The sequence below is a fragment of the Tenebrio molitor genome, chromosome 6, assembly GCF_963966145.1.
Source record: "Tenebrio molitor chromosome 6, icTenMoli1.1, whole genome shotgun sequence".
NCBI classification, from domain to species: Eukaryota; Metazoa; Arthropoda; class Insecta; order Coleoptera; family Tenebrionidae; genus Tenebrio; species Tenebrio molitor.
This window is the reverse complement of record NC_091051.1, coordinates 11,121,572-11,140,324: the sequence shown is the minus strand read 5'-3', so window position 1 is coordinate 11,140,324 and position 18,753 is coordinate 11,121,572. Positions and strand designations below refer to the sequence as shown.

General features: G+C 34.3%; 1 protein-coding gene across 1 annotated transcript in view; it reads left to right on the top strand.

Moving 5' to 3' along the window:
* The window catches only part of LOC138132955 (cell adhesion molecule 2-like), a 199,196-nt gene that overhangs the window by 159,797 nt on the left and 20,646 nt on the right, over positions 1–18,753 (top strand). Inside the window, exons 3-4 of the mRNA XM_069050702.1 lie at positions 3,649–3,854; positions 15,500–15,635. Of these exons, the coding sequence (XP_068906803.1) occupies positions 3,649–3,854; positions 15,500–15,635 (342 nt within the window). The remainder of the gene's footprint in view (positions 1–3,648; positions 3,855–15,499; positions 15,636–18,753) is intronic.

Below are 18,753 nucleotides of genomic sequence, written 5' to 3'. Positions count from 1 at the left end.
TGTTGAGACAAAACTGCACTTGTTCATCTAAGGTGATGACACAATTTCTTCTTGCTTGTTAATTACAAATAAAACAGGCGGTGAGTACATTGCGAAAATCACGAACTGCCATTGCAAACGCAAATCAATTTGCATTTTTAACAGGCTGTTTAATAAATAACAGGACAACGGACTTTTAATTTTGTCCAGATGTATTTGATGTTCAAAAGAATCAGCTCGAAATTGTTTAATGCCATACTCTGACATCAAATGCTGCCGCTTAGTAAATTATGCATATGGGAGTATGTTCCCGAGGTCTTGCTTTTTCATTAATGTAAAAATGTCCCGGCTCGTTCCTAGAGCTTTTGACTGTAATGTTTCAACACGTGATGCTGCAAAAAAATGTCCCTGAAAAAATAACTCGGGAGAATGGCGCGGCGAGTGTTTGTGTACTTCCTAATGCAAACTGACATTATTTTTTATACCTATTCCGCAAATTACAATCCAAGCACGGCACTAGAATTACAAAACAGCAAAGATTCTTTTGTGGAGAGAACAAATTTTGTAGATCGATTCGCGTAATTATTTTTTAGTCTTGGGCAGGTCTGGATGAAATCGATACTCACTACAGGACACACGAGTACATTTAAGTATCTCGAATAGCTTCGATTTTTTATCTGATTTATTGGTGATTTCGAATTAAAAGCGAATTAGGTCCGGGTCGGATAAAATCTAAACCGTATTCACTTCAAATTAAATCTGGGTTGATTCCAAACTAAATCGAATTTGGACTCGAATTGATCCGAATGATCCTCAGTGGAAATTAATCTCATAATGAATGTAAAAATACTACTAATGTATTTTGACATTAAGAAAAAATAAAAGCCTGAGTAGATTACGTGAATAAGTATGGCCACTTTTTCACATTTTGTCCATTCACGTTAAAGTGCTTGCATCGGTATGTAAGCTGATTTAAATTTTCGAATCCGGAATTCGGATAAGTTTCGAATCTGATCCGTGTTTAGCCCGGATAAAATCCGGTGAAGATCCGTTTTAGATCCAGATCTAAATTATTCTAATGTTGGACTAGGTACGATTCAAAATTTGAAATTTAGCGAAATGAAGTGAATAGAAAAATATGTATTTGTTTAATTTCTGCAACAGTTAATTAACGAAAAACAAAGTCAACAGTTCTTTCATAAAATATTATATTAAGCAAAAGCTGACTAGGTTTCACATTACCATTTCATAATTGAAAAAATTAGCTTTTGTAATGACTTTGTTGCAATAATAATGTTCTGTTTTCAATGTTTCGAAGCTCAGAAATGTTGCTTTTCAAAGTTATCTAATATTTATTTTTTACGTAGACCGAAAATGATACATTTATCACAACTCTTCTCGTCCAGATTTCCTTTATTTTTTTTCAAGGATCGCGGGATCAGGACAACATTCAAAACAAACTTTTTAAGGGACAACGTTTCGGTAAATTTATTCCACTTTCTTAGGTGGAATTAAATTTTTTTGTAGCATGCAGTAGTCAGGTTTGTTGTTTCTCTCATGTCGGAGGGATGTCCAAATGCCATTATCCTTGGTCAAAACAAAAAAAGTAATTATATAAGTTCACAGCTTCAAAATAATTTTTTAGTAATTAAATATACATTTAGATACCATTTGAAAAAGGAGATTTTTTTCGTATTTTTAAATACATTTAAGCAAGCTAATATCATTATTTCATGCTAGATTTAATTTTTAATGAATAGAAAATAAGTGAATAATTAAAGTATAGATTTTTTTCACGGATCTAATGAGGTGTAAACTAGAAAATTCGCACTTAAAAATCACCTTTACCTTTTGATTTGATACACCTGTCAGTCACTTGACATTTAATATTACGTTGAACTAGAAAAATTATAGATAGTCTGAAATTGCGTTTTTCCTGAAAATTGATAATAATGGTAGAAGGTTTTAAAATCAAATTTAGTAAATTAAGTAGATATATACAGACTGTCCATAAAAGAATGTAGGATCGCAGATGGCTCTGGAATTCGCCACCACGTTTAAATTTATGAAATACTATTCGCAAACTGTCAAATATTCACAAGCTGTGAACACAAAGTCAACTTAACCTCATTTCCGCTTTCGAAGTCCTGCTTTGTTGTTTCTTTGTGATCCCGTTATTACACCGTTATTAAAGTTGCCGTTAACTAAAGTCGTGATTAAAGTATGTAAACATAAAACGATATAGTTTTATAATTATAATCTGCTAGAAAGAGATGAATTCGTCACCATGGTAATTTGAGTCATGATTAAATTTAATAAGGGTGTCGTGATACGGTCCATTGTCTTTATCCTGTTTTTATATTGAAAATCACCATAATTTTATAACCTCGCAAATATTTTAGAAATATGTAATAACTTTTTTTGTTCGACACTGTCAGAATTTGAGAATTTTCTCCTATATGAACGGATTTTAATAAATGTCACCACTTGTCAAAACGAAACGTCAAGTTAATTTTAAAGATTTTAAGCGATTTGGAGCCCTTAAGGGGCTCGTCGAACAAAAAAACGTTGTATTCAACTCGTTCTTGTGTAAATTGGGCTTTTCTGGCACCCCAATTTACACAAGAACTCGTCAAATAAACTACTGTTCTGCGTTCGGCTACTTGAAAAACAAATTGTATAAACGACAAATGAACAATTTAAATGAGCTAATAGAAGAGAGTACTAACTGTTGTCGTAAGATCAATGAACAGATGTTACAGAATATTTTTGAAAATAGGAAAGTGAGAGTGAGAAGATGTTTAGAGCAAAATGTCGTTGTCACTTTTTTAACTATGTCACTGATGTTGTTTACCGTGTTCTTAAGTTAAGACCTATCAATAATGCATTTCATTATTTTATTTTTATTTCATTTTCTTTGCGAAGCACCTATTTTGTCAAGCTAGGCAACTACTAAAACCAATTTGTTCTGAGGGTTACGTAGAATACTAACATTATTCGATTTCTGGTGAAAGAGTCGGCAAACTTTCAACGCCTACTAGGATCCCACTACTATTTATAGACTCTCTGTGGTAAGTTGTATGTGAGGATTTTCTAGTGCTCGTTAAACAAGACGGACAGGAACAGAGGAACGTTCAACGTAAAAACTGTACAGAAAAGGCACAGTCAACGGTAATTACCACCTGACTTATTTTTTTAAAAACCGTTGAGAATCTTTTTTAAGGGCTCTTCACACCGAACGAGCTTTTATGTTGTTTCCAGTGTGAAACCCTTTGAAGCTAGAAATAGACATTTTTGAGATTTATATTTGCCTATTCTAAAATCCTGAGGTATTTACTTATGAATTGTGAAAGCCTTCTCATTTTATTTCGGGAACTCATCATTGACAGATCTATGATTAGGATTAGAGATAGAGATAAATAATATCAAGCATATCGTATCGTCTTCAGCGATGGTCGTAGAACTGTGTCGGTATAATCTAAAAACAGCAAACCCATGAGCAGCTTCTTCATTTTCTGTCACGTCCGCAGACATCATACGAGAATCGTTTTTGTATTTTTGTATGCAGAAGCTTGAAGCGAACGTAACGTCCAAAAAACTTTTGCACAAAATGTGCGAACACGTCGTACGTGGCTCAAATCGATAATTGATCGTTGTTTATTGTTCTAGGTGGCCTTTCGTTGCACTTGGTGGAACTTCGCATCCCCAGCCCCGTGGTGAGGAACCAGAACGCCCGCCTCGAGTGCCACTTCGACTTGGACGATGAGATCTTGTACTCTGTCAAGTGGTATAAGGACGGCAATGAGTTCTATCGCTATGTACCCCGTGACATGCCACCTGCTCAAGTCTTCCCTCTTCCGGGCGTCACGGTCGATGTAAGATCATTGCACTTTGTATCGTTTCTGGGTCAATTTTCGTCCAATTCCTATTATAATATCGGCACATTGTGGTGCCATGTTTTGTTTTCCTTTCTTTAAAAATACAAAAACGTTTCAGATAGGCCCCGAGATGGAATAAAATTCGCGCTGAATCAGTAATTGTCTTATTTCATTCGATAGCGTGCTAGCCGATGCCAACACGCATACAACCTCTAAGCTCGTAAAGTTGGTACAAAGCACGCCCGACTTTTTTTATATCCGGAGAATTGACTTGTCAAAAACATTTCCCCATTACCTGTAAAAATATTTGTTTTGTTGCAATCTATGATGTCTAATTGATATCGACTGCATTATTAATGTAAACAACCCTTCACAACTACCAAACTTTCTACACTTCCCTTTTCTTCATCAAACAATATTTCAAAGCTTTATTCTTTCGTGTTTATTTACAAGCGGCGATGCAAAGGGTAGATTTTAACGACTGTAATTGGGATGTGTTTGCTCCACACCTTTTTGAAAGCTGGAACAAATCACATGCGATAATGCGTTCAATATCACATTTCATTGTTTGAATATCGCGTTACACGTACCAAGTTTTGACACGTGAAAGCAGCACAGTCACATTATACAGTCATTAAAAATGACTATTAGGTTACGTGCAGGAGGTCCTGGGGCAATAGACGATTTTTCATTTGTTAATTATGTAATACTGTGAGTCGAAAAAAAATTAGAGTTTGCTGTTACCAAAACTTTCAGTTGGCAGTTTCTTTAAGATTTCAATTATCAGATGTCAGTCTTAAAAGTTCGGTTAGTGATTTTGAGAACTTTGAAATCTTGATTTTCATAAAGGTGTGAATTATGTGTGACCTGTCGGTTATAAAAGAATTTCCTCACCTAGTGCAATGAAACAATGAGATTTTAAACTCCCGTGTCTTTATTTAACGGTGAGCCCCATAATGTTACTCTTCGCTTCATGTTTTCAAATGACCTTTGCAAAGTCTGGACAGTTATTAGTAATTACTTGTATTAATTTGGGAATTGTGCCACGCCTGTTTTTGAACATGTTGTTTTTCAAGTATGGAAAAACAAAATAATCAAGGCAAGTTATTGGTAAGCGCCTTGAAAGTCCGGAAACTTTTGTTGAAATTCCTTAAAAACTCGACCATTCGCCGTTCTCAAGTCTTTCTCCATTTCTGAAGTAACACTGCACAATTAACATTTTTTGCTCTAAAGTGGACATATTGTAATAGCAAATTTTAATAGTCAATAATTAATAATGACAGTTACTATTGTGATGACTGATGACATTTGAATTAAATTGTTACGTGTTGCCAACTAAAGTGTAATTAATCACGGCTTTCTCGATTTTTTTTTAATTTTTGATCGCACGGTATAATCACTAGAAAGTTTATACCTTGATATGGATTACAAAACATTTTTATTGGAACCATTACTCGAAATAGAAAAATAAAAAGCTCTGCTGTAAAACAAATTCATGGGGCGCTCAAATGATATGTCTTTTGATACCCCTTCCTATTTGTGAGACAACTGAATGATTATCGACATAATTTAGATTCAAATCAGTATTTTTATTGACTTTTTTATATTCAGCTACAAATATGTATTATGTAGTTCCATCCCAAGCCACAGATAAAATTTTTCCAGATAACAATAAAAGCACGAGCGAAGACCAATCTACGGAAACTAATTCATGCACTAGGGCCTGGTTCTCTTTACTTTTAGCAAAGAAGAAAAAAAAGAAACTGTTATATTTTTTAATCCTTTTCCACAACGTTATAAATTTTCTTGAGATTTAATAGGATTTATCTTATTTATTCACTTCAGCTTTCAATATGTCAGATTCAGGAACGAATTTGTTAAAATTTGAGTTAGGAATTTCAAATGATTTACATAGTTTACTTTGCTGCTGCTCATCAGCGGAGATAATAACTTTATCTGCCGCTCGTCAGCTCGTCAGATGCCATGGCAATGAAGTAAAAAAAGTATTCTGTTCAATCCACTTATCCTGGTATCGATGTGGACAGTTGTGATTTTTTTTCGTCTGAAAAATTTTAATTTCCAAACCAAGAGACTTGAATTTAAGTATATTTTTGTAATTGGGTGCGTATTTGGGAGTTGTGATTTGGTTGGAAGTAGATTATGTGGAAAACATGAGAAACGGGAGGTAATTAGCGTCTGGCGATATATGATTTTCTCATTTAAATGATAAAATTGCTTTATTATAACGTTGTTATGGTTATGAAAGGCAGAGTGGTATTATTCAAGTGCCAAATCTAGTTCTGCTAATAACCTTATAATGAGAACGGGATCTGAGTCGTTCTTAATTGCCTGTCATGCAAGAAAAATTTTAACTCATTATTTTAAAAATAAATACAAAAGCTCGGAGAAAGAAAAGAGAAAATAAAAAGCTACCTTTGGAGCGAAACTTCTGTTTCATCTGTGTATATATTAAGAACAGTAATTTCTCATATTTATGGTCGATTTTTTGGTTATTTAGCGTTGCATTATCATATTTTGTGAGGAAGTTGCAGGCAGACGAAGACATAAATCAAAATTTAGTATAGCGACACGCGAGAAAACACCTCGCTCCGGTAGATAACGAATTCTTGAAATGATTCATTTCCATATAATTAGAATATCCAGCCAATAGTGCAAGGCGGATGAAAAATTACATTAAACAAAGCGTGGGCATAATGAGATGTCTCTCGGATAGGATAGGAAATTGAAAACTGACACCAACTAAGAAATTTCCCGGCGGTGTTTACGCAAAAAATTAAATCGCAAATCTTTTAAATAGGATATTCTTCGCTCCTCCGAGCAGCATTATGATAACACGAGGTTGTTAGAGAGAAATACTGCCTTAATATCTTAGCCTTGCTTGGTGGGCTTGGATAACAATGCATCATATTCATAACGCTCTTCGCGTTGTAAGCACATTACATCCGGCTGTAATGGGCAAGTTCTATTGATATTACCGCTGTTCTAGCTAATGCTGATATTACTGCACTCGGCAATTCCACTTCATGTTCCCCTCTGTCGTTGCTATTATGTATATAGGATGCAATGCCCCAGACACCAGGAGTCGTCGTCGTCACAGTTCACGACGATGTCGCATTTTATTTTATCTTCGAATCCACGCAGTGCCAAAATTGGATTTTCATATTGAACCGATTATAAGATTTTGTTCGCGGAATCCGCGACATGAATAAAAATTAGGATCAAATGCTCCTTCCTGGTTAACTCGGCAAACAGAACTGATGAATAGTTCCAATAAAGGTCAGATCCTTTATTGATGCCATTAGATTTTTCTTCAATTACTTCGCCCGGAAATAAAGAAAGGTCATAAGCGAACCATTCAATTGCTCGCCGAAACGGTTGTAAATGGCGATTATACCTGTGTGGAATTGTATACGATGGTGGGTTCCTCGTTTATTGTCCTTGATTTAAAAGCAAAAGACTACGAACATTCAAACAATTTTATTTCTCAACATAGACACCTAAACTACTAACACGCTTGATGTAACGATGATGAAGTGCTTTGATACTTTTTACATACCTTTATTGTCTGAGCGAATGCAACGAAAGTATTTCCTTAATTTTAGGAACAAACAGAAATCCATGGAGGTTAGATCTGGCGAACAGGGAGGTCACTTTAATATTTTCAACCGACATAGTGGATAACAATACGATAATACAGCTCTTGTTAACCGGAGCTCACATCGTTTAAATTTTTTCCTTGACAGGTTCCCCCTCACTTTTGAAATTAATTTAGCATAATGATTTCTTTTTGCAAGAGGTCCTCCTGTTAAATTGTCATTGAAAAGCACCCAAGAAACTGTTCTGACTTTCCTAGTGATTCACAATTCCACAGGACTCTTGATATACTTACATTCTTTTATAGACACTTTACTATACCATGGATCAGGTGATTTGTAAACAAAAAAGAGACAATAACAGATGGAGAAGACAGAGATGAATTATTTTTCACCTATCTTATGACTTATCGACGTCTTCTATGTCAAGGAAAATAAATGATAACTGAAGCCGTGTCTTTCAACAGAGTAGTCTAAATATGGTTGTAGTAAGTTCTTCCAAGCATGTTAGATAGGTTGATTTGAGGATAAGAGATTTACTTCGCTATGCGATGAGGCTAAATTTGTTTTTCTAGATTTTTTCATGGTTATTAAAATGCAAACGAAATTATTTGTATTAGCTTCTATGTCGCATATTCAATCTTAGTCACCTTCAGAATTTCTTCGATCGTCAAATTTGAATAAGAAGATTGAACTTTACACCTTCAGCGCAACATTTATTTTATTTTTGTTATTTTATATCGTGTAATTCAGTAAACACGGTGTTAGTGGAAATTTATGTAAATTAGGAAACTTTTCTGCGGCATAACCAGGTTTCATGCGATGTAAGTGTTTAATGGGTTGGCGAGTAATAACACAACTTATTAAAATTTCAGGTTCAGTACCACTCTATTTTGATGAAATTTTTCAAATAAAAACGCACGGTTTAAACTCTTTACAAAACTTAGGTAATCTCGGACTATCCACTCTCGAATAAAAGTGTGTAAAAGCTTTGCGAAAAATTAATGAAAACATGAACGTAAGGGTCGCTTTATTTCAATATTTAATGATGGGAGATTTTTTAAAAATTTTTTCACCGAAACAGGTGAGATTTACATAAATGTGTGTTTAAGGGAAATATGTATTTTAATAATTATGCCAAGGTCCTACACACTGATTAATATCGCAGTTCCCACTTGACTGCAGTATGTACAATGTTGTAACAATTGTTTGCAGGGCAACCAACGTTAATCGCAACTAGCCTAAGCGATCAATATGATAAATATAACCTAAGGGTGCGGCAAAAGTTCTGAGATCCAGCCAGGAGCCCAAATATATGCACACACATTCACGTGACAATTTTCGAAGGGAAAATCAAACAAGTTTTTACCGTGTAAACAGTTTCGTCGGAATCAAACCAGATGTAACTAGTCTCGATTCTTCGTAGTGAGAAGAACAAGGAAGTGTGACAACAGATGTCTCAATTTATGGCTTTTCGACCCAATCATATTTTAAATGATTTCGGGTTGCTTTTTGTTTTCCGAATTTGCACCCAATTAAACGGAAAACGTGTGGGAATATTTGTCGAACGATTTCTGCTGAAAGGTAACTTATCTGGATGAAAGTCAACATGTGTGAAAATTTCATTAAAATCGGTTTATCAGTTTTGGGGATTACAGAACGCAACAGATTGGTGAGCGCCAACAGTAATCAACACTTTGAATGATCATATTTCACTTAATGTCCATATCAATTTCTTGATTTTCGGATTTTAACAAATCAGTTGTTTCGTTTATATTTCGTGTTGCTACATTTTAACAGCTGATATAAATCTACCAAACAGTACACCCTTTTTTGTAGTCAATCCAACAACTAACATTGTAGAAGCTCACCAAGAGGATAGTTTATTTTAGGTTGAATTTCTAGAAATTAATACTAAACATGCGATAGAGAAGTTAATGAAAATTATTTGAACACTGGTGAATTTATCCGTTTAATGATTTTCTGTTTAATGTGTTGGTAGTTAAAAATTATTTTTATTTCTGATTAAAACAATTTACGTTTATAGTAAGCTATTAATTTAATGGTGGCGACTAGTTTGCACCCTTAACCAAAACGTGTAAATGTGTTCCAATGACCACTACACACATCAATTCAAACGTAGTTACTCAAATTATCTGTATCACAACGAACACGGACAGGCGTTCATATAAAATTAACACATCGGTTTTTCCCCGGGCTTTAAACGGATGTGCTAAACATTACATTGCGGACAACACTTCCAGAATATTGAAACTGTACACCAGGACATGCTACAATTTAAAGCGATCCTCCAACAGGTAGAAGCTTTCATTTTTCTCTGTACCACAAAATACACTTCCGTTACGTGTAAATATTGTATACTTTTAATAGATATAAAGGATTTGCGTATAAAACGACAATTTTGAAAACAACAACAACAACAAAAGTAATTTAATCGTCGTATTTTAACATTTTCGTAAATGTCAGTTGCGACAAATAAAATTATTGGAAACAAAGCCATCATGAATTCATAATTTCATTTTAAAACAATACGATATTTAAAATAGCCTCGTTAACTTTGGAAATGTATTGTGGGTTGCATTTTCAATTCCGAAGGGCTCATTATCAGTTATCACTCGTGAAATATCCTGTATTGGTACTGAATAAGAAAAACCGGAATTGTAACCTTTTTATAAACAATCTGTTTGAGCTCTTTTTTCAAAATTTCATAATTTACCGTCTTCTACAACACATGTAAAATTCAAGACAAGCTCTCACCTGCAATTATGCATCTGGAAAATAACCTATTCACCTAATAGGTGACCAAACAAAGTGTGGTTGTCTGCCTTTCATTACGATTTTTGTTTCATAATGTCCAAAAACCGTTTGCTAAGTAGAAACAACTTTTTCAAGTAAAACAGAAATTAATGTTGTATTTCGCGATGAAGCAGAAGCAATTAAATCGCAATATATCTCAGTACCATTAGGTAGAACAAAGGGTTTTCTCCCTAGGAAGTAATAATACGAAAGATGTCTTCTTCCCAGTTGTACATGTGGATTATTAAATGATCTACTTAATTAGTTTAGCTGAAAAGTTTTTGCCTGAATGAATTATTACCTACAATTAAATGAAAACGTGTAAAACTGATGTTCTCTTCAACGCCTTCTATGAGGTGAAATTAAAAACAAAAAAAACACCCGATTATATTGTATTCAGGAAACTCCCGACATGTCAAAGTGGCATTTGGTTGACTAACACAAAAATCACTAATTACCTGACAGTAATTTAAGTTTTTCATATTGGTAACAATTTCAACTGAAGTTTGAAAACTTTTCAATTGTTAATATCACCAATTGTCACTTTGGCATTTACAGTTGCTTGCAAAAAAAAAACGGGAATTGTCAGAATAAAATTGACACATTTTTACAATTTTCCCATATTGTGAAACCTTATCAGAGATAGGTTAGGATTATGGTCAAAATTCAATGACATTTAAAAAAATTATTTGACAGGTATTGTCAAGTAGACAATTAATTGACAAATGAACAAAACTAGTGTACCTATATAAAAGTTTACTAAGAGTAGGGCAAACGTATATATTTGACAACTATTTTTGATCCAAATTTATGTCAGTTTAATGTCATTAGGTCAGTAGCGTCACAAGAGTTTCTTTTAACGGATCAGAATAAATAAAAAAATGAAAAATACTGGAACCAAACCAAACAATATTTTATTGAACAATAATAAATATTTTTGTTTAAACATTCATTTAAAGACTAAATACGAATCTATTGTTTTAAATTTTGAACCATATCCCTCATGGCATGACTCTTGCTGGACCATTAATTTTTTTGGCGGATTCTGATTTCCCTTTTTAATTTCGCAGTATAAATTTTTAAACGATAAACCATCAATTTTAGTGCAAACTTTGATTTTATGTTACAACAACGTCGAAATGTGATTACCTGATAATCAGGATCACCAAAAACTCCATCCTTTAGAATTTTCAATATATTGCCGCTGTAGCTATTTTTTTTTAAATTGGAAAATGCTTTTTCTACTAAAATTGCAGTCTGAAATGTCTTGTCCGTCACATAAAACAGACATCCTGCTTTGTATTCCTTTAGAGCTACAAATTTAGAATAAGGTCTAATAGTAATTCGTTTACTTTTTGTAAGTAGAGGGCATTACTTAATTTTTTGTTATTTACTTTAAAAATCATCAATCTCCTTTAAATTCTGAATTTTTTTTTGGAGATGGACGTGATCAAAATTTTCTTTAAATTGGTTTAAATTATCCGGTAACGCAGCACACATTTTTCTTCTATGTTTGAATTTAATGAGAACTTCGGAAAGCCGAAAATAGAAGGTACAGCATGCTTCTTCAGTACTTTCCCATAAATTTCCCACTAATCTTCTGAAAAATGGTCTGCACATATTCTTCCATTCTTCGGTGGCGTTCTATTCATGTGCTTTGTCCAAATAGAACGCTTATATGGGTTTTTCGGGATAGATTTGAAAATTATACCACCTTCGCTTCTGTTTTTACATCCTTTTACACTGCAGCCTGTCATTGTTCTTATTTGACGAACGGCAATGAATGTCACAATGACGTATATTTTAATAAAATAAATAAATAGGCTGTGGTAAAAGTGATCCACCAATCAAATTGGATCACGCTGTTTGCCCTACTCTTAGTAAACTTTTATACAGGTGGTCCCGATATAACCTGCCAAAAAAATTCTGGGTCATTAGAAGGATCTAACAAGTCCAAAAACCCCCCTTCGTTAGGTCCAAAATAATGGGGATAAATTAACCCCTATCCACACCCATTCGACGCTGCTGACCACAAAAATGCGTTCCTACTCAGGAATTAATTGTTGGTGTTTGTAAGGATGACAGTATCTAAGCAACATAGGTATCTGTATCGTTTATGACAAATCTCAAATCTGACAAACTAAATCAAATTAATGACATTTATTGAAAACGCTGTACACTGCGTGCGTTAATTCACCAGCTTATTTAGGTACAAAAGCTGATTTTGTAGACTGAGATGAATGAGTAATAAAATAATAAAGTGGTGTTCCTCAATGTGTAAATAAATGTATAGGTAGTGTGTGCAAAATTGTGGAAGAACTGTGTAATAAGAGTATCGTCTTAATTGTGGTTAAATAGCCAAAATAATGTATCGAATAAATTTATTTACACTTTACATATTCGTACTTTCAACTCTAACTGAGAATATCTACTAACTAATGAAAGGTAAACTAGACTAGAAACATTATTTTATAATAAATGTTCTGTGTGCCTTCCGTTGGCATTTAAGCACATTTGAGTACGCTGGTACCAATTTCCATAAACAGAATTCAGCATTTCTGGGTTTTTACGAATCTGGTTCGCGGCGTCTGTTACGCGTTTCTGGAGTTGGCTTTTTGTATTTATTTCAACTTCGTATACCAAATCTTTAGTGTGGCCCCAAAAATTAAAATCCAGAGCGGTTAAATGGAGGATCGGGGACGCCATCGTATTGGAATCAGTCAGAACCAACCTCACATAAATGCAGATGTAGCTCCACAAAAGTACAACGAGACGGAAGGACTCCTTCAGGAAAACGCTCGCCGTATGGTAGCCATGCCGGTCTTGAATTACCATGTGTTTCGCCATAGAGTAAATGCAAATCGGCGTATTCTTGTGTTGTAAATTTCATAACTTTTTGAAGGATTCGCAAATTTAAAATTAAACTTGACAAATGTCATACGTGTTACAGGTACCGTTGCTAAATAAATTGCAGCCAAGTAACCAGAATTACCTTTTTAAAACCGATTAACTCATTAGCGTACAGCAAATTTTGACCAAATTTTCAATTATTTTTATCTCGAAAACGAAAAGACTTTTATTAGAAACTTTTTTTGTGTATGAGTTCTACTCATCGTCACCTATTACTGGATTTCTTCTGGCAGGTTATATCGGGACCACCCTGTATAGGTACACTAAACAAAACCAAATTTACATTAGGAAAATTTCCTTTTCCCGTTTTTTTTTGCAACCAACTGTACATTTTTTTCAAAATTTAAAAATTGTAATTATGGAAAAAACGATTTTTACTTTCTACTGGAGATAAACAAGCCTTGTGTAAATATTTCTTAGAGCGGAAAGAAATTAGTCCAGAATTAAAGAAGTATGTATGTATAACATTTTTGAGAAAGCTACAAATAGCATAACCTCAAAAACGCTTGATGTTTGATTTGACGGTTGTTTGACGCAAGTACAATCAGATTCAGTAATCAGCATTTTGTAATTATTAAGTACATACACTCAAAAATTTTCGTATGACGTAAATGTACCGCGACTTTCCTGAATACATTATAGTGTCTTTTGAAAAGTCTGCGAATTAATACAAAGATTTTATAGTGCAGTAAAAGTATGATTAGCAAGATCGGAACTTATTAACAAGTATGTATTGAGGAGTTTCTTTGATCTTTACTGATCAGTTAATGGAAGAATCTTTTACTTATCGTAGAGGCCGCGGCAACTGTTTCTGAGACTAAATTACGTAGAATTTTTTTAGAAGTTTTTCTCCGACATCATCAATTTTTTCTTCTTCAGAAACTTTCTTAAATAGTAATTATTTTAACCAAACATGGCCAACCAATAATAATTTTCGTATTCGTTTCCCGAGATACATAACGTGAAAAGTGGTATACATATAACTAAATATATAAACTTTTCAGTTTATATACCTAACTTGACATCTGTCAAAGATAACCTAAAAATTTATCATTAATTAAGGTTTTTAAGACTTTGCCCAAACGAACACGAAAAACGTTATTCAATATTCGTGCGCTGTCAGTTTTCAGGTTCGGCCTGTTTTCAAATTTCAAATTTCAAATTTCGACTTCATACCTGAAAAATGATCTGAGAGCGCTACTTATATGAAAATAACTATATTTTTGTCCTAAAAAATAGTCAATTAACTTCACAGACAATTTGTTGTTACTGCAAAATCTACAGAATCGTAATTTACTCCAATATTTCGTATAATGACACATATTTTCATTTGTATTGATGTGATAATTATCACAAACCAAAGAAGAGTGCCATTAAAAAATCGCACATAGATTTTGTTCGATACATAAATAATTATTTAGCTGGTAAATATTTATGAATCTAAGTGAGCTATGTCTGTGAAATACACTTTGGTGTATTTTAAATGTGGACCGCCGAGTCTCCACTGTAAATAGAAAATGTGTCTGTCAATCCTTTGTACCATCAACATTTGGGAATTTAACTTGACGAGGCGCTCCGTAAAACATTGAAGGGAAGCTTCCAAAACGACAGTTTTAATATTGTAGAGTCCAGAATATACCTAAATTTTTATTTTACAGCCACGATAAAAATTGTGTAATTCCACGTACATAATTGGCAGTACCAACATCTGCAAAATATATACCAAACAACGTACCATTTATTTCTTGTGTGTAGAGTCAATAACAGTAAATTGATGCTGATGTTACCTTTGAGTAGAAGATTGTTTATTGTATCGTACCCAGTCGGAAATTAAGTGTATCCTGCCCTGTGTGTGGTAGCCAACGTGGTCCTGAAATTTGTGTGTCATTTTGTCCGTGTTTTGTCTGTTTCCGATGCACTTTGTGGAGGGATATATCGGGAATATTAAGAGAAGGGTCTGTGAATTTTTCACCTATCCGTAGCTTTTAGTGAGTGACGTTCGGATATATAATGTTATAAATGCAGGCTGTAGTATTACAACATGACGCAATCAATTTTCTCAGTAGACTACCTTACAAGAAAGGAGTGATGTATCACCTAGGGGTTTCAAGGGGCCAGACTATTGACAGAAATTGGAAATAGATTGAATATCGACCTTTTATCAGACAGCTCCGGCATTACATATTCCGAAAGCTTTTATCAAAGTTATCAGTTAAATTGGTTGTTTAACCGAACGACTTTAAAATAAACTTTGTTGTTGACAGTGCGAAGTTTGATATTTTGCGAATTCCTCTCTTTCAGATCCACAACTCCAGCGAGAACGTTGTAGTTTTGTCTTCCGTTCAACTCTCCAGCAGCGGTATTTACAGATGCGAGGTCTCTGGAGAGGCTCCCTCCTTTCAGACCGTCACCGAGCATGGCGACATGATGGTCGTAGGTAAGCCAACAGCTTCATTTGTGCCTGGTCGTAATTGTTCCGAGAGAGAGCTTTTGCTCGCAAACTTGCCATCGATCGTTTCAATATTTAATTGTGCACTCTTTCGAACTTTCGCCGCTCTGGTATGTAAAATAGACCATTAATCTGGGGAAAAATAGAAAACAAATAAAGTAGTTTAAGGAGAGAGCTTAAATTAGTCGGCGGGGAAGCGACGAGGCCCTGTCTCGATTGGTTTAGCTCTCAGCCGCGCAGTAATTACATTTAAGAAAATTGGTGCTCCTACTCCGGAACCGGAGTGGTACAGAATGGCTCCGGAAATAAGCTAACATTCCAGGATTGGGAAATGTCCCGGAGGAATAACCAGCCCTGTTGTTAGGCCTCCGCCGCTATCGGCATTTTAACAATAAATGAATTCCCGATTTCTTTATTGAAATTGTTGATTCTTTATTGAAAATTTATTACGGCGCCTGCTTCACAGGTTTAGACCGATTCGCCCCCGATATGTTTTAGAGGTGAATAAAATCGCAACGACCTACGAATTTTAATGTGCAGATAAGATGAATAATTCGACTGTAATCTGTTCAATTTGAAAAGGTGTGCGGTTCACAATTGGGTAACAAAGTGCTCCGCTCATTGCAGTTAATAACCCTAAAACAATTGCTCCAGCTGAAGTTTGTTTCCACGTCGAGATATATTGTTAGTTTTATGGGTTAATAAACTGTCTTCCAAAGTCTAAATAAATAGACAAAAGCAAATTCTGTCTGCTACTAGGAAATCGAACAGAAAGTTGAAAATTTTAAATAACACCATTCTCTACATGAGACGTCATTGAAAACTTCTTGGAAAGCAAAGTACAATTGCTATTGAAACTGAACCGACTTGTTCATCTGGAACTCATGCTTGCACAAACTTCGGAGAATCTGGCGTTACATTACAAAGAGCAATTTACTTAATGTTATACAGAGTTAATTAAAAGTAACAAGTCAGTTTCAGATTACAGAGTGCAACTAGTGCAAATGTAAAAAAAAAACATTTATTGCATCCTACAATTTCAAAATATGTAAATGTACGAGTATCTTACTAATAACGTGGATTAAAGCAAAATGTAAATATTTGTTGTGGATACAAGATTTATGTTGCGTCGTGGGTAGGTATTTTATAAATTAAAAGATTAATGTGATATGCAGACATTTTATTTTATACGTATAAAAAGGTCCTCGAACTGATCCTTTTCAGATTGCTTTTTTAAGCTTTATAATTTATTTTTCAACTTCTGGATACGAATGAAATAAGTAATATTTCTGGAAAGTTGTATTTTGAGAAGCTTAAAAATTGGGAGGAGAAAACCCGTCAAAACCATAAGAACTCGTGATGCTAATTATTTACACTGCATCCGTCGAGGAAGTTGCGTGTCAAACATAACCGCAACTGCGTGTGTTGCGAAATGAGTTTGAGTTACTGTCGCAATTAAAACCAGGGTTACGCGTTACGTTGATTAGTTAGTTTGGGTAACTGCATTGTATTTCAAGATTTCCGACCACGTTCGACGTTGAAATCCAGTTGTCCGACAAACTTCAAATCCCGAATGTATTCGTAATAATTTAAAGGTCTTTTTATTTATGAAGTGGAAGCGGATTTACAAGTTTAAAAGAACGCTTTTCTTAATTTAGAAAAGTCATGAATATTTATTTTTTAAATATGTACTAAGTAGTTTTATTCTGGTTCTGTAAATTTACCTTTATACAGGGTCATTATAAATGATTGTCTCATCGCCAGTTGGCGTTGAAAACCCACACAAATTTTGGATGTGCCGCCAGCCTCGCAACGTTAGACAAACTAGTAGACAGATTTCCACTACCGCTGGTAGCACCACCTATCGGCGATACTAGTCTCACTTATGTTATAAGGCTTGCGGCACATTCAACTACGTCTGTGATTCTTATTTAAATATTCATTTATTGATAGAAATGATATAAAATATGAATGCTGTGACTTGATCTGTTTTATTGTTAGGGAATCAAAGGCAAAAAAATTAATGAGTGTGTATTAAATATTTTTAATATTCACATTAGATGAAACATTCAGCACAAGCAACGTGGATGTTGATCGATTTTCTGCCAAAAGAAAGAAAGAAAAATATATAAAACAATTTTAATGTAAATACCTAGCAGTTTTTATAAATATGTTAATCCATTTTTATGGACTGGCAGCATGCTGCTTGTATGAAATGTGAAAACAAGACGATATCGATTCAATTATCTCGTAGTCAGATGTGTAGTAACCACAATACTAAATTAATTTAATGACAGTATCGAATTTAGCATTTTCACATAAAATTGTGAAAAAGTGAAACCTTTATGTTATGGACAACGAAGAGACCAAACTTTTTGTTCGTAATAAGCATACGTCTATATGTATTATACTTTTTGCATAAGAAAAACAATTTTCATGAGAAATTAAAGAGTCTAATGTAATGCAAATATGGCACGGGATTAGAGCAAAACGAATACAAAACTTAGATCACAAGCTATACTGAATGATCTAATCACACGAGTTCTGTAATGACTCGGGAATTTTAAATTCCCGACCTAGTACTTACAAAAGTGACCTTGGTTAAAAATTCGCTAGAGAATGGGCTGGCAGCATTGATTCTTAAATGTCAACAAAGTTTGACATAGAAGTTACTTTTTAAAAATGATATAAATTTGTCGGAATGAAAAATTTTGTGGATTACACGTCCTGAAAATGTTTTGCGAGTGCTCGTGTAGCGCCTCGGCTAGGCGTCTTGGCTACGCAATACCACTCACACTCGCAAAATATCATTTTCTGGACTAGTGATCCAAATATCTATTTGCACGTGTATTACATACTATTTTATTAGATACTATGCGCTAATTACTACTTTTACCACTCTCTACATAGTAAGTACGTTGTTATGATATTGATTTGATGGATGTAGGTACAACTTTTTTGACCTAGCGTTGGTTACTAAATATTAACGACGGGATGTAAGTAACCACTTACCTCCCCAGGGGAAATATTTGACAAAAATTAAACCAAACAAAACACTTCAATGCCATCTGGTAACGTTCCTTGGATTTCTTCGGCAGGAGGAAGG